Source organism: Lissotriton vulgaris, chromosome 1_1, assembly GCF_964263255.1.
Source record: "Lissotriton vulgaris chromosome 1_1, aLisVul1.2, whole genome shotgun sequence".
Lineage (NCBI taxonomy): Eukaryota > Metazoa > Chordata > Amphibia > Caudata > Salamandridae > Lissotriton > Lissotriton vulgaris.
The window spans coordinates 1542651182-1542666889 of record NC_141685.1 but is presented as its reverse complement, the minus strand read 5'-3'; the positions used below and the strand labels follow the sequence as shown (position 1 = coordinate 1542666889).

At 43.1% G+C, this 15708-nt stretch overlaps 1 protein-coding gene across 1 annotated transcript in view; it reads left to right on the top strand.

Annotated features, from left to right (window-relative positions):
* ZC3H11D (zinc finger CCCH-type containing 11D) overlaps positions 1 to 15708 on the top strand; it is a 194178-nt gene that overhangs the window by 48406 nt on the left and 130064 nt on the right. Inside the window, exon 8 of the mRNA XM_086931116.1 lies at positions 5644 to 5754. Within this exon, the coding sequence (XP_086787242.1) occupies positions 5644 to 5754 (111 nt within the window). The remainder of the gene's footprint in view (positions 1 to 5643; positions 5755 to 15708) is intronic.

Below are 15708 nucleotides of genomic sequence, written 5' to 3'. Positions count from 1 at the left end.
GCTGTGTCTTCAGAACACAGAGTCAGCAGTGGTGTTGTAGATGTCGTCAGTTTGCTTTTCTTCTGCTGCAGCACAAAACACACAGTCCCCAGTGCTGGGGGCAGAAGAGCTTGAACTCTTTGCTGTTCCTGAGACTTCTTTAGCAGGGGGAAAGCTCTACCACTAGCCCTTGGAGAAACTCACAAAGTAGAGTGCAGAAAGTTCAGTCAAGTCCTTTCACTGCCCACGACCGAAGCAGCCACTGCAGGGCAACACATCAAAGACACAGCAAAGTCGTAGTTCCTCCTCACAGCTTCTCCAGCACTTCTTCTTGGTAGTCTTCTTGGTCCAAAAGAGTTCTAAAGTTCAGGGGTCTGGGCTCCAATATTTATATCCCAAAATCCTTTGATCTCTTAAGCAGAGTGTCTGTGCCCAGCCAGTACCATTTCCGCCTTCTCTGGTGTGACTTCCTGGCAGGAGGTGGAGACATCATTGTCAGAGGCAGACTAGGCCCTTTGAGGTGCAAGGAGATCTCCTCCCCCTTCCCCCTTTGCAGCCCAGGTCTCTTAGACTATCTGGAGCCACTCCTGCTCCCCAGCCTTCTGTCATCCAAATCCCAGACAGGCAATCCACATTCTAGCAGAGGCACAAGGGTTACTGAGCAAGAAAATACCTACTTTCTGAAAGTGGTATTTTCAAACACAGAATGCAAAAATCACCTTCACTAAAAGATGCATCTTTAGATTCTTATTTCAGGCCTACTAAACTTTGTTTTCCTACCTAATTTCCCGGGCCAGTTATGTTTATAAGATGTTATAAACAAAATCCGCATTTTGTCCTATGGGGAACAGGTAGCCTTGCAATAGTGAAAAACGAAATTGGCCGTAATTCACTACCAGGACATGCCACAAACACCAGGGCATGTCCTACATTTCACATACACTGCACCCTGCCCGAGGGGGTACCTTGGGCCTACCTTAGGGGTTGCTGACATCTAAGAAGAGGAAAGGTTATGGACTGGCAAGTGTGTGCAACAGGCCAAGTCAAAATGGCAGTTACAAACTGCGCACAGTATCTGCAATGGCAGGTCTGAGGTACCTTTTCTGGGCTACTCACGTGGGTGGCACAATCAGTGCTGCAGGCCCACTAGTAGCATTAGATTTACGGGCCCTGGCACACTCAGTGCACTTTACTAGGGACTAACAAGTAAATCAAAAATATCCAATCATGGAAACACCAATCCATAAGACAATGCACAGAGAGCATATGCACTTTAGCGCTGATTAGCAGTGGTAAAGTGCCCAGAGTCCTAAAACCAACACAAACAGTTCAGGAAAAGTTTGGGGATAACCCTGCAAAAAGGGCCATTTCCAACAGACACTCACCCCCAGTCACAGATCTGGGTGGAATCCCTCATCATTCCTTAGCTCACTTCGCCAGCCCAGTTCAGACCCATGCAAATCAGTCTTGACCCTGTTTCTTAATGGAACAGTCCAGCCATTACTGCCAAGCCAGGTCTTCCCTGGACCGTAAACAGGCATCCTAGGACCGGTTTCGGGGTAGCACCCCTCATCAACCATGCTACCTTGAATCCAGTGGCAAAGTGAGTAAGGGACCCACGCCTTTTGTAAATTGTATTCATTTCCTCACAAGATTTTTCTTGTACCGACACTAATCAAGTAAATATCTACAATGTCGGCCAGCCTTTATTTTTTTATATAGTTGCTTAACTTGCCATTGGTACATTGTGCTGTAAATCGTTGTTTATCTCCTGCTATTAAGATTTGTATGTGTCTGATAAGCAATTTGTTTTTAAGCTTTTTAATATTTGTTCTCTGTTCTTTGCCTTTTTACAGCTTTCCTTAGTTTATGCTTTATACTAAATAAAGATTAAATACATTGAATTGATTCAATAATTTGAGAGAAGAGAGGGGCAAATGTATGGAGGTAAAGAGTTTTCTAGCTTCAAAGATAGAGGGCACAGATTATTATTACATTATTAGTTTTCGATGACATCAGAAGTTATATATGGCGTGACCAGGCACCAAGCATTAGCGAATTAAGTAGCCAGATAAGGGATTGTGATCTGGAAGAGACTGACTAAAGAAAGATGCTGAAAGGAGATATGGGCTGATTAGCGAATGGGACAAGGTCAGATTATGAGAGCTGCCAATAAAGATCAAGAAACAAGAGTGAGATGAGGGGGGAATGGTATGGTGTAGGGGAATAATGGAAATCTGAGAGGAGTGAAATGCTTCTATTATTTTTATTTTCATAGATAACAAATTAGCTAATTGGTTTGCATTAAGAGTAATCAAACTCTATGAAGCATATGCAAGATGGGAGTACAAATTGGTTTGCATTAACGGTATTTGAACTCTATGAAGCATATGCAAGATGGGAGTAAGGGAAATTAAAGGCACTTAAAAATCTGGCAGATGTTTGTTTGAAGGGAGATGACCAAGCATCTGGCAATAGGTAGATTTGGCGTGAATGAGAGTAGAGGTAAGGTTGGAAAGTGGGATTTCTAACCAGTGAGCATGTCAGAGAAGCAGGTCTATGAAAAATAGGTGATAGTATGATGTGATAACATTATTCAATTGGTCAGATAGGTGTTGCAGGCATTGGGAAGGGTTGAGAGCAATTATCTGGATGAATATTCAATATCCCATGCTGTCAAATGGCACTGGGAGCATTTGCTCAATATTTTTTTAGTGTAGTCCTTTGAAAAGAAGGAAATTATATGGCAATATCATCATAATTACATTTTTTAATTTCGGTGATTATCATCAATAGCATTCTAAATTTAATGCAGTAAAAGTTGTTAAGACAGCCTGAAGCTTAAGGGCTTCTCTGTAGTTAAATAAACGTGTTGTGCTGGGTCACAGTTATTATGAACAATGTTACTGAGCTAAACTTTAATATCATAGTAAAAATTGTAAATATCTATTTTCAAATCAAAACAGTAAAACATATAATTTTCACTGACACTCTCAAAAACGGATAGTATGAGATTGCTGAAATAGTGTCTAACAATAATATAGTCTAAAATGGTGAATAATTTGTGTACAAGGACGGGTGCCACAAGTGAAGTAGGCCAAATCAAGTCTCAGTGAGAAACAATGCATCAGGGTTATGATCACGAAGGAAATTAAATAAGTGTTGTTGATTATGTTATGTTATATCTGGGGAGCGAATGGTAATTCAGGCTAAAAGAGTTCGAGTGGAGAAGCACCCAGTAGAAGGCCTCTCGTCTTGAAGTCCATCAAGTCCCTCAATAAACCAATGTTTAGAAAGTGGGCGCTGAGCCACGTGAGCTTCCCTCAGGATACAGTGAGTAGAGAAGGCACAATTGCAGCAGTTGCAGGTCAATAATGCCGCCCCTGGGTCAATGACCTGGCAGCTCATGGTAGCATTTGGCTTCAATGAATATAGAAACGTTGCAGCATAAGACTTTTCCTTTGACCTTTCCTCTGGCTGGAAGAGAGCAGGGTTCCTGGCTCCTGGCCTCAGTCGGACATGGATAGGCGTAGATGGGCTTGCCGTAGGCGTGCCAGGGGTGCACTTGCTGCACACGTCCACTGCGCGTTCGACCAGCGATTGAATTAAAGGGCCTTTTTCCCAACAACTAGCCCGCTAACCAAGCCGGAGGTGCCAGATATGAATGCTCAAGATAAGTAAATTAGGAATACGGCGCAACTGTACTGTATTGGAAAATCTTCTAAATAAATTTTAAAAAAAAAATTGAAATAAAAAAAAGTCAAGTAGAAGTGCACACATGTCTTATGCTAATGACTTTCAGAACAGCGTACCTGCTGCCTTCATGTACCCCCGCATTTCAGTCACCCCATGCCCAGGATACAGAATCAATACAATAAAGGCTGTCCACGACAACATGATGAAATTCCAGTAGAACTGGGAACCGGTTCACGGGACTGACTTCCATAGTTCTGGGATAGGTCCCTGCAGGCAGAGTTACAGTGAATGCTCAGATCAGCTTCCTTGTATTCCCCAAGATGAGATTCAGAGACTTTTCCTCTTATGGCAAAGCAGAGGGTGAGCCTTCATATTCTCCTTTTGAAGCTGAAACTAATAGCTGTAACCTATGTACGAGTTCTTGAATTGTACAGACAAGCATGGAATTGGCAGGTTCTCATTTACATGGGTTCACTTATTTATCTCTCCATGTCATATTTGGAATTAGCCTTTATTGTATCCTTGGCTTGATCATACTTTAACCACACCCTCTGAGTAACCTAGGATTACTCCAAATTCAATGGCCTCTGGCCCCGAAATTACCAACACAAAGAAATTAGAAACTGCTACAGGAATCAGTAATTACAGATTCAGGGGCATATTAGCAAGAACCTCGGTAAAATTATCGCCGTTTTAGTGGCAGGAAACTGCTGCTAAAACCGCGATAATGGGCTTGGTAATATGCGTTATAGAATTCCAATAGAAGCCCAGGTTAGATGTGCAGGACATCTAACCTGGACTTCTATTGGAATTCTATAATGCATATTAGCAAGCCCATTATCGCTGTTTTAGCTGCAGTTTCCTGCCGCTAAAACAGCAATAATTTTACTGAGGTTCTTGCTAATATGCCCCTCAGTCCCTTGGCCACTTACTGACCTAGCACAATTTTAGTCCAGGCCCATTTTAGAGGATGTTTCACTAAAAGTGAAACAAAACCATTGAAAATAGAAGATATAGTGAAATAGGGTTGGCAAGCATGACTCATAGCACAGAAGATGGAAACATCTAGAGTTCCAAAAAGTAAAAAAAGATTGTGGTAACACCATGAGTAGATTTGATGGCCAGACACATTATTTTCATATATATAAAAAATGCGAGGTAATGGCATAAGTTGTAAAAGCATAAGCATTGTAAAAAAATGTGATAAAAAATGCGTGGTTAAGGCATACGATGTATTTTCTTACGTTGCAAAAATCTGCAAATTGGAAGAACATCTGCTCTTGTAAGTGGCAAATCTGCTAGAAGGCTATATGAAGTTGTTACAAATATATTTTATATTTCATAAAAGTATTCCAAATTAGTTTTAACTAAAATTATCTTGCATCTTGCTTATCCTGCCATAAAGTTAAGTGCAAAGGCACAACTTGCATTTAAGAGTTTACGTGATTCCGGCAAGTGAATGGTTCAGATGAAATTGCTTCCTTCAAGGTGTTTTTTACTGACACTTGATATATTCTCCTGCAAACCGTCTCAACAGAATTGTGCTAGATTTCGCAAGCATGAAAATTACAACATTTAGCGAGATTTTTTAGCACAGTGAAAATTTCACAAAGGTCTAATCTGCATCTAAATCTATCCTGGTATTGCCATTTGTAAATCTATTTTTGCATGTGAAGGTTTTTTTTTCATTTTTCACCACTCTTAAAACATGTTGTGAATCTGACCCAAGATTTCCTTTTTTTACCAGGTCGAAGCATGCATTTAGAAAAGAAAGCTCACCTGGCATTTAATTTTCCTTTTGACATATAGTTTTGCATACGTTTTTCTTTGATCATTATTGTGCCTTCCATGTGATAAAATGTGTTATGTTCAATTTTTAAAAAATGAGATGCACATCAGATAATATTATTTAAATTACTGACAATTTCTGGTGGCTATTTCCTAATGATGGGTGCTTTGTCTTATCAGGTGATGGACTTGCAGTTCCAACCAAGATCAGTTTATCTGGGAGACAAGGAAAGGTATTTGTGCCACATGAAGGAAAAGCCAAGGTGGATCGCAGGGCCTTTGAAAAAGGGGGTAAGAACCAATAGTTACGAGTAAGGCATGACATTTTTAACCAGCTGTCTCTCTGCAGTTCCGATATGCAGGTAAGCTAAACGGTAGTGCAGGAGTGCCCCAGGAGTGCTGGTGGCATTTGCAATCCCATTTCTGTAATTTCCTATTACAGAAGGGCTAGCAGACAGTTGGGTAACCTGTTGTTTAATTCCCATTACAAAGGCACAAATGCATTGCCCAAGCAATGTGAAGTGAGTGCTCCCTCATTTGCAAAGGACATGGACCTATGCAAATTGGGAAATAACACACCACACAAGCTAGGCACTTGGACATTTAAATGTGAGGAATATGAACGTTGACAATTAAAATGTAAGAATAAGCCTGCTTCCTTGGGCAGAACATTACTGTTTACATACTTTTCCTGAATTATACTGCCTTGTGAGACATAACTAGTGGCACTGTCAGCTCCAGCTCTGGTGGCAGTCTAATTAGGAGCTTATTGCCATTGCCACGAGATGAGGACGCCCATGGGCAGAACCTGAGAGGAGAATTCGCCTCTGCTATATTGAAGATCATGAACTAGAATTGTTGAGGAGTAAGACAGAGGCCCTCACTCTGCTTTGCGGACTCATACAGCCAGTGCTGTGCACACAAACCCAACGGCAGGAGGAAAAAAGAAAAAATATAGGAGGAGATTACATGTGACTCCCACAACCTTGCGGTGAGAGGAGCTTCATAACCAGCGATTAAGTCAAACAACAAAGGCCCAAACTTACTCACTCTGCCTGCTTGCTCATGTGCACTGCTTTCCTTCTACAACGCCATTACCCACTCCAATTAGGGATGGGAAAATCAGTGTTCAGCAATGATCCATAGTAAACTAAGGCCATCCCAGTTAATCACGATGGGAAAAACTATAGACCACAAGCAGCTAAAACTACCATTCAAGGCTCAGTGCACAGGCAGGCAGACAGAGACGCATAATGCTTTGAGTAACCCTCAGACTGGGGACACAGAGACAGTGGGGAAGAGCCTGATATAAAGGCACTCCTCAAAGGTATGCAACAGAGCCTCATTCAACAGAGGATGACTTGCACCGAGAGACAGAAAAGGTGTTCCACATGAAGTACTTTCACTAATAAAGGCAATCAATTTGGATTTGGAAGCCAGATTGTGGAGAAACAACTAGAGAATCCTAAGTGTTGCTGAGTTGATGGACACCGGGAAAACGGGAACCTTTGCAGAGAACATGCTGGTGTTGTTGTTTGGAGCAGATAACTTCTCCAAGTCACTTATTGTGGAAAGAACACACCAATCGCTGGTATCCTATCACCCCTGTTGGCCCATCCCAGATTATTTATTGCTAGATTACACCATTTCTGGTACAGAGACCTAGAGCTTCAACTAGCAGGAGAAAAGAAAGATATAGCAATAAAGAGGATGCAACATCTCTTTATACCCCAACTTCACAATGGTTGCCCAGGATGCACATAGAACATTCACATCAGTAAAGAAAAAAAATGATCTAGAAGGAAATTTCACACACCATTCAATACTTGGCACAGCTGAGGATTACACACTGCAGCAAGTAGAACGTTTTTACTGATCTCATTTACTCTGAGTCAAAAAGAAAATGCACCAAGACCGCCCTCTTAGCCGCCACTGACAACATGCGCCACCCTCCTTGATCAAGGCCACATTTCAGCCCTCATTCTACTAGAGATCTCAGTAGCCTTCGACACAGTCTCCCACTGCACACTAACCGTAAAACTCCACGACGCTGGCATACAGGGAACTGCCTTAGAATGGATTCACTCTTTCCTCTCTAGCAGAACACAAAGAATAAAACTCCTGCTCTTCCTCTCCGAACCCACAGAGATCAAATGCAGAGTAACCCAAGGATCCTCGCTTAGTGCCACGCTCTTCAACATATACATGGACCTCCTTGCAACCATCTTCAGAAAACACAGACTCAGCATAGTATTCTTTGGCGATGACACCCAGCTCCTCCTCTCCCTCACCAAGGAACCCGACATCACCAGGAACAGTTTCCAGGAAGGAATGAAGGACATTGCATCCCGGATGAGCAGCAGCTGCCTGAAGCTTAACCCAGAGAAAACTGAAGTTCTTATCCTTGTATCCATCCCCGCTGAGTGGGACAACACGTAGTGGCCCCTGCCCTTGGAAACCCTCCCACCCCCATATACCATACCTGCAACCTCGGCATCATACTTGACTCCTCACTCATCATGAACCAACAGATCAACTCTGTGTTTTCCACATGCTTCAACCCCCTCTGCATACACTGCAAGACCTTGAAATGGATGCCCCCAACTCCAGGAAAACCGTCAACCATGCACTCAGCACCAGCAGGCTGGACTATGGAAACGCTCTCTACGCTGATCTTTCTCCCTCAGCTACTATATTGAAAAAAAAAGGGATGACGAGCCAGGCATTTACGGCCCAAACTCTGGGGAATCCTTTAGGACTGCTCAATTAGATAGAAAAGTATTCTGTGTAAGTTGTGGGAATCTGATTTTTGAGGAGTGCACTAGGCAGGGTTTCACCATTCACCAGCATGTTAAGGGGAATGTTGTGGGATGGAGGAGGAAAAGGAAAACATATCTCCATCAGACCGCTTTTAGACCTGTTAGCCTTCGGGCGATCTTCCCCAAAACATTTCTGCCATCCTGCCCTTATTTTTGCTGATCTTTTTTTTTTGCTGGCCTTATGATTCTTTGTACTTTACCACTGCTAACCAGTTTTAAAGGGCATGTGATCACTCTTTAAAGCATGGAAACATTGGCTGAACCCCAACTGGCATATTTAATTTGCTTATAAGCCCCTAAAAAGTTGTACTGTATGTACACAGAGCCTGTAATTCAAATTCTACTTGTGGGCCTGCAGCACTGATTGCACCACCCACTTAAGTAACCTTTTCAACATGTCTCAGGTCTGCGATTTCAGCTTGTTGTGTGCAGTTTTAAACTGCAATGTCAACCTGGCAAAATAAACCTCCTTTTTAACACATATAAGTCACTCCTAGGGTAGGCCCTGGACAGCCCCAAGGGTAAGCTGCAGTGTCTTTAAAAAGTTGGAGATGTACTTTTAAGTTTTACACTTCTTGGTAGCCAGCGCCAGGAAACTTATGGTGACAGAGCGCTATACAAGTTTCCCTTAAGATAAGATAAGATAAGGTAGTGAAAAACTCATAAATGTGTTTTTCAGTAGTGCAAGGTCTACCTCTCCAATAGGATAACATTGGAGTTACCTTATTACAATTAACAAGGTGTAATTTCCAAATGGGAAAATGTAACCAGTCCATGTTTGGTGTCTTCGGCATTGTAATGAAAAGTCCTCTCTTATATTAAATTCGGATTTCAAATTACAAATTAGAAAATGCCACTTTTAGAAAGTTGACATTTTCCTGCCTCAGCCATTTAGTGCAACTGACAGCTGGGCTTTGTGTATTCCTCCTTGACAGCCACAGCAATACAATAGAGATCTTAGGTGTGCCTGGATGGGCCATTACTGGCAGGATGGGAGGGGAGAACTGGGCACAGCCTTACTTACACTTGAATTAACTGTGCCCTGCCTCCACACAAAAGGCTATATACCCCCTGTAGTTAGTCTGGAGCCAGGGCAGGGAAGGCAGGAAGACTATACACGTCAAAGTGAATCTCTAGAAGCTTCTCCGACCTTCCAGAGGAAGGGTACCAGGTATAAATATTATGTTCCAGACCCTACTTCTTCAGTACACTTCCAGACCTTTGGATACTCTTCCAGGAAGAAGGACTGCTGTGGTGCTAAACGAACTGCTACTCTGCTGGACTGCTGCTATGAAGGAACTGCTACCCTTCTGTGCTGACCTGCTGCCTTCTTGCCCAGTTGAGAAGGGTGGACCTGCATCTGTTAAACCCAACACCCTAAAATGACTCCAAGGGCTGGTTGACGGACCTCCTGTCTAGAGTCTCGGGGGCAGAAGGCTCCAGTAACCTTGAACACAGCACCTGGACTCTACCATCTGTGAGTCCTTCCCTGCCAAATGGTGCCACCAGAGTTCTGACCCCTTGGAAGTGGGCCTGAAGGTGCTCTGCCATCCCATCTGTGGAGCCTGCGGAACAAACACATCTCTACTATGTGGCGCAATTCCGTGATTTGCATATAGCCAGTGTCTAACCCAGGGTGGTGTGGAGTGCAAAAAAACGATGGATTTAGGCCCAAATCCTTGTACTGGGGTGAATGTATGACATTGTTCTACATTCTGTCCATCAACTGTGTTTTTTGCAATTTTCACCCCGAGTATGCTGGGTATACTCCGACGTGAGTCCCAGGCTCTCCACACCACTGGAGTCAAGCTATCCAGGCTGATGAAGGCTGATAGCCAGAAACCGGTCTTTGGATGCTTGATTCAGGTCTGGGAAAGACATGGCTTGGTAGTTCGGACTGGACTGTTCCCATGAGGCACAGGGTCAGAGCTGATTTGCATATAGCCAGTGTCTAACCCAGGGTGGTGTGGAGTGCAAAAAAACGATGGATTTAGGCCCAGATCCTTGTACTGGGGTGAATGTATGACATTGTTCTACATTCTGTCCATCTACTGTGTTCTTTGCAATTCCGAGCAGAACTGACGTATTGCCACTGCTGCGAGGGTACTCATGATGTAAAGGACTCTGCACTGACCTCACAAACTGCATGGGAGACTCCATTGTGGGAAGTTTCACCAATGCAGGCCTTTGCATTGCAAATCTCTCTTCAACGGCAGCCATCATGATGACTCAGTGTCTCGCATCGCAGTCTCAGAGCTCTTCAGAACTGATGCAATGCCTCAACAGTACCGAACTTCACATCACATGCCCTCTTCAGTGGGATCCTCGACTATGAACCAGGACCTGGCATCTTAGCTTCCCATCTCCTCTGACCCATTTCAGAACTGACGCAATGCCTCAACAGTACCGGACTTCACATCACATGCCATCTTCAATGGGATCCTCGACTATGAACCAGGACCTGGCATCGTAGCTTCCCATCTCCTCTGACCCATTTCATCGCCTCAGCTGCATTACGCATCCTCAGCGAAGGACCTCATAATACTCCACAAGACAGAATTTAAGATACTTTTGTTTAGAAGGCCTCACTTACTCGCTGTAGCTGGCCAGTGCTCCATCATGGCCAGCTTGAACGTGTGACTTTGTCCCAGTCGGGCGCGACCAGAAACCCACAATTGGTGTGGTCTGCTTTTTGGTGCGATTTTCACCAAATTCTTTTAAACCTGAGTAACTCCAGTTCTACTGATTAGATTTTTGTCATTTTGGTCTTGTTTTATGTATTAAAGAACAATCTATTTTTTTTATCTGGTGTATTTTCCCTGTGCTACAGTTTGAAGTGTTTCACAGATTCTTTACACATTGTCTCTAAGTTAAGCCCACCTGCTCTGTCCAAGCTACCAGGAAGTTGAGCACAAGATAATTTAAGGTTTGACTTCACCCTGTCAAGGAATGTGTTCTCTGTTTGAGTAGGGCTACAATCACATACACACACGTACCAAATTGCTGCAATACCATACATTACCAATTTAACAGCCCTTGATATGTTTCACCACACTTACCCTGTCAGCAAATACTGATTGATGCAATTGGCTGGCACCCAGTCTCCATCTAGTTCGTGAATGCACTCTTCTCTCCTGAATTGTGCATGAATTAAACAATCCTAGAAAGATGAGGCAGATGATGGCTTGTCTATAGCGAGAGAGGGCGGATATTGTCCTGCTACAGGAAACATACCTTACGCCATTCAGTGAGAGGCACCTACTAGGGAAATTGGTAGGAATTACCATAACAACCTTATCCTTGGCCTACACTAAAGGAGTAGCCATTGTCATTAAACATGGTACTCCATTTTGGCTAGGACATGGAGTATTGGGTAATAAGCATGTGACACTCATTAACACCTCTTGCCCCAACACCAATTATCCTGTATTTTCCAACACCCTTTGGGGCAAAATACATGGGAGGGAATTTCAATATTACATTAGAGCCATACATGGACAAGTCACCAATGCTGTTCACAGGAATCATATCTTTAGCACTGCCCTCAGAGATATGATAGCTGGCAGGAAATTGGTGGATGCATGCTGACACAGGCACCTCTGCAACAGTAAGGGACATAATATTTGTGCAACACACAATATGTGATCTAGACTAGACTACTGATTGACCAAGCTAGATGTGAACATGTGGATCACGTGCACAGACCACGGTGCCAGTACACTATCAGATTATGCACCAGGGTGACTATGCATGAAAATGGCAGGGATATCACATGAAGACATTGTTGGTGTCCCCGGGGTGCTTTTTGATCTACTGTTATGAGAGGAAATATGGACCGGAATACATAATTCCATTGAGGAAACCCATATATCTGTGACCAAGAAGGCAACATTGGGGGAGAGTCATAGTTGTGCTTAGGGGCTAATGAATCACGAATCATCATGGCATACTTAAATCACTGTGACAGCATCTGGAGATACTAGAATGGAAAATTTGATAACTAGAAGTGAGCCTGGTCCAGTAGGATAATGTCAAAGCTAGAGAGGAAATTAGAACCAAAGCACAGCGTACAAAAAAATTGGGGAGCGCAAAGCAAATTATCTACGTAAATACGATTGGTCATGTGTATATGGGGAGGGAGGAAGACTTAGAAAGACAGAAGACACACTATTATCAAGAATGTTTAGTCTGCTAACAGTGCAACCCACATCATGAATAGCATTGGAGATCCCAAATACAAGGCCGATGAAATTAGGGAAGTATTCCTAAGGTATTATATTATAGAGAGTTATACGCATAATTTTACACTAATGAGCATGTCATATCCACAGATATCAGGATAGCATGACAATAGCTTGGCTAAGCAATATCCATAGAACATTCTTGGTGCTACCGATCAAACTAGGAGTGAAGAAGGATGCGATATGGGGATTGCCCAATGTTGAGGCCCCCAGGTCTGACAGGCTACCTTCTGAACTATAACAGACATATTGATTTACTGTTGCTGCTCTTGATGGAAGACTCCACAGAAGCCATTGCTATAGACTACCTACTGGCCTCCATGCACAAAGCTATAGTCATAACCATTCTTAAACCTACCAAACCGGCTGACTGTTGCAAATTGTAACAAGAGTTACAAGATCAGTCAGACATCATCCATGGGAGATCGATTATGCATACATTTTGCACCCTATTTGCAGTACTGCATCAGCAAAACCTTGAAGCCAATGCGGGGGCAGTATTTCTAGACATTACAAAAGGATTTGATTCGGTCGAGTGTAGCTACCTTATGACATCCCTGGGTTGTATGGGAATGCACAGGCCATTCCTGGCCCTAATCATGTTATTAAATACCTCACCAGTCTGTAGATTATATATGAATGGGCAGATCACTATCCCAATTCCAATTGCCAGGGGACCAGGCGAACATGCCCCTATTCCTGATACTTTTTGCTTTTGCTCTGTAACCACTAGTGGCAAAAAAGAGACAGCAGTAGGCGCAATACGCCTTGTGGTTTCTAGATAGACCACTTCTAATATCGCTTTAAGCAGATGACAATGCTTTATGCCGGGCTTTAAGTGGGATGAAATAACTGGGGGGGGTCTCCCAAATGGACATGGCCAATGTAATTAAGGGTGTGGCTTAAAAAACGTAAGCTAAAAAGCTGTGCTTAGCATAGTGTACAACCCAACTTGTAGTTTTTACTGTTTCTGTCAATGCATCCAGATATATGATAAAACAAGTAACATCTTACCTACAACAAGTCAGGACTAATATTGGCTTTTTCAATGGTTGTTGGTTGCATAAGATAAATAAGCAGCAACTATGGCTTGTATATAATAGCGAAAAAGCTTCAACTTAAAGCCCTGGTGACACCATAACGATATTGCTGCTACTGAGTTTAAAAAAAGGGAAGGGAAATCCGGAGACAAAATGACTCTCCTTTAAGGATTTTCCTTCCTCAACAACGCGCCCCTGGCGTAACTTCTCCACATGTGAGAAGTGAGTAGTGTGAGCACGCACACATCGATGTGCCTGCTGTTACTGCAGTCCGAAAAAATACGGACCGTCCATGCCAGGACACAAAACAGAGCCCGATAGAGACCCGTTTCGAGGTCCCCCTTAAAAAACTGGCAGTGCTCATTACTGGTGAGACCCGACCCACTTAAAGCGACGGCTTTATGTCTGGGACTCACTAGTGAGCTTCATCCCAATTCCAAGGGCATTTACCAGGTTTGGGGGGTCTCTCTGGACTTACCAACAATTCGGAGAAGTCTGCTACCTCCTCCCCACTTACGCTGAATACCAACAGAATTAATTTAGACTAGCCACTGGAATGGCTCTGTGATTAAACCTGGGCATCTGGATTAGGTTTAACTCAGATGAAATCATCAGTCTCAACTATGTTAATGCAATCAATAACTTTGAGGATCAAATAAAAGTGCGGCTAAAACTTGACGCTTGTAATGGCAGGCCATAAAGGACTTATCAAATGGCTGTACTTGCTAAATTCCTACACTACTTCGATAATATTCCCAACCCACTCAATACCAGCTTTCTCCAGTCGTTCACATGCCAACTCAAGTTTGTTTGGGCAGGTAAAAAGCCCAGAATTACTTGCGAAACAATGACTATCCCATACAATCACGGTGGAACTTTGCTGTCCCTATTATTGAATTGCATTACAGATGCGCACAGGTGCACTTGAGAGTGGCACACTATTGGTTTAACCCTCAAAGATATTTGCCCCATCTATCAGTGAAAAGAGATGTCATGGACCCTGTTTCCCTAGGGGCAAACATAAGGATGAAATGTCCCTAAAAAGCACTGAAATGAACACCGTCCAAACCACAATTGCAGCATGTGATAAGTTCAGACTAAAGGCATGACACAAGATACTATATAACTATATACTCCCCATACTGATCTTCTGTCGCACCCAAGTGTTCACAGGGCTGCTGAGTAAAAAGTGTAATCCCAGTTTCAATGGCTCAACATCACCAACTGCGCAGATCTTTATAAAAATGGCACATTTATCACTTTTGACAATCTATGTGCATTCTCTATTGCCCCATTCGACAATTTTCTGTGTGACAGGCTAAAAGTAGCATACAAAAATATCACGTCAAATTCCCCCTTGGAACCTGATCAGTTAAAACTGTTTGAAACGATTATCACTGCAAAAATATATTTTTTTAAACTCTCCACAACGTAATATGAGAAATGCATGGGGTGGTCCTTTTATGTCACTGTCGGGTCAGAGCTGGGTGGGAGGCCGACCAAGACACCCACCTAACCAATGAAATGTGGGAATATTACTGGTCACAGACGGACTAACTCTTACCAATTAGTAGACTTTGCTTAATACACTTCGGATACATCCAAAGAGTGTACCATTCCCCCTCGGGAAAGCACAAATAGGGACCGAGGCCTAACTCCTCGTGTAAATGCTGCAAAATGGAGGGAGTCAGGCTCTTGAAGTTTGGCGGCTTCCTGACCCTTCATACTAGGGGGCAGATTTACAAGCTCCTTGAGCCACTTTTGCGTCACTTTTAACATGGGAAAAGTGACGCAAACCTGACGCAAGGGGTTTGTAAATCTGCCCCTAGAATTCTTGGAAGATGTGATAAGTGCAACGCAGGAAATAATTCGGACATCGCCTCATGTCACGCTATTGGCTTGGGTGCAACAAATACGATTTCCCATGTTCCTCTCTTATAGTTGCTTAGTAATTGCACAATTCCAACTTCTCCTCGAAAAAATGACTGGATCCATGCGGTAAACATCCTCTCCAGGAGCCCCCTACACCAAAGGGTAGAGCCGTAAAATGGCGATACGTCACAGCCTGAAAATCAGTAACCTCTCTCCTCCACTATTTTAAGGAATTTGATTTATAACTAGGGAGATGAGAGGCCTTATTTTTCA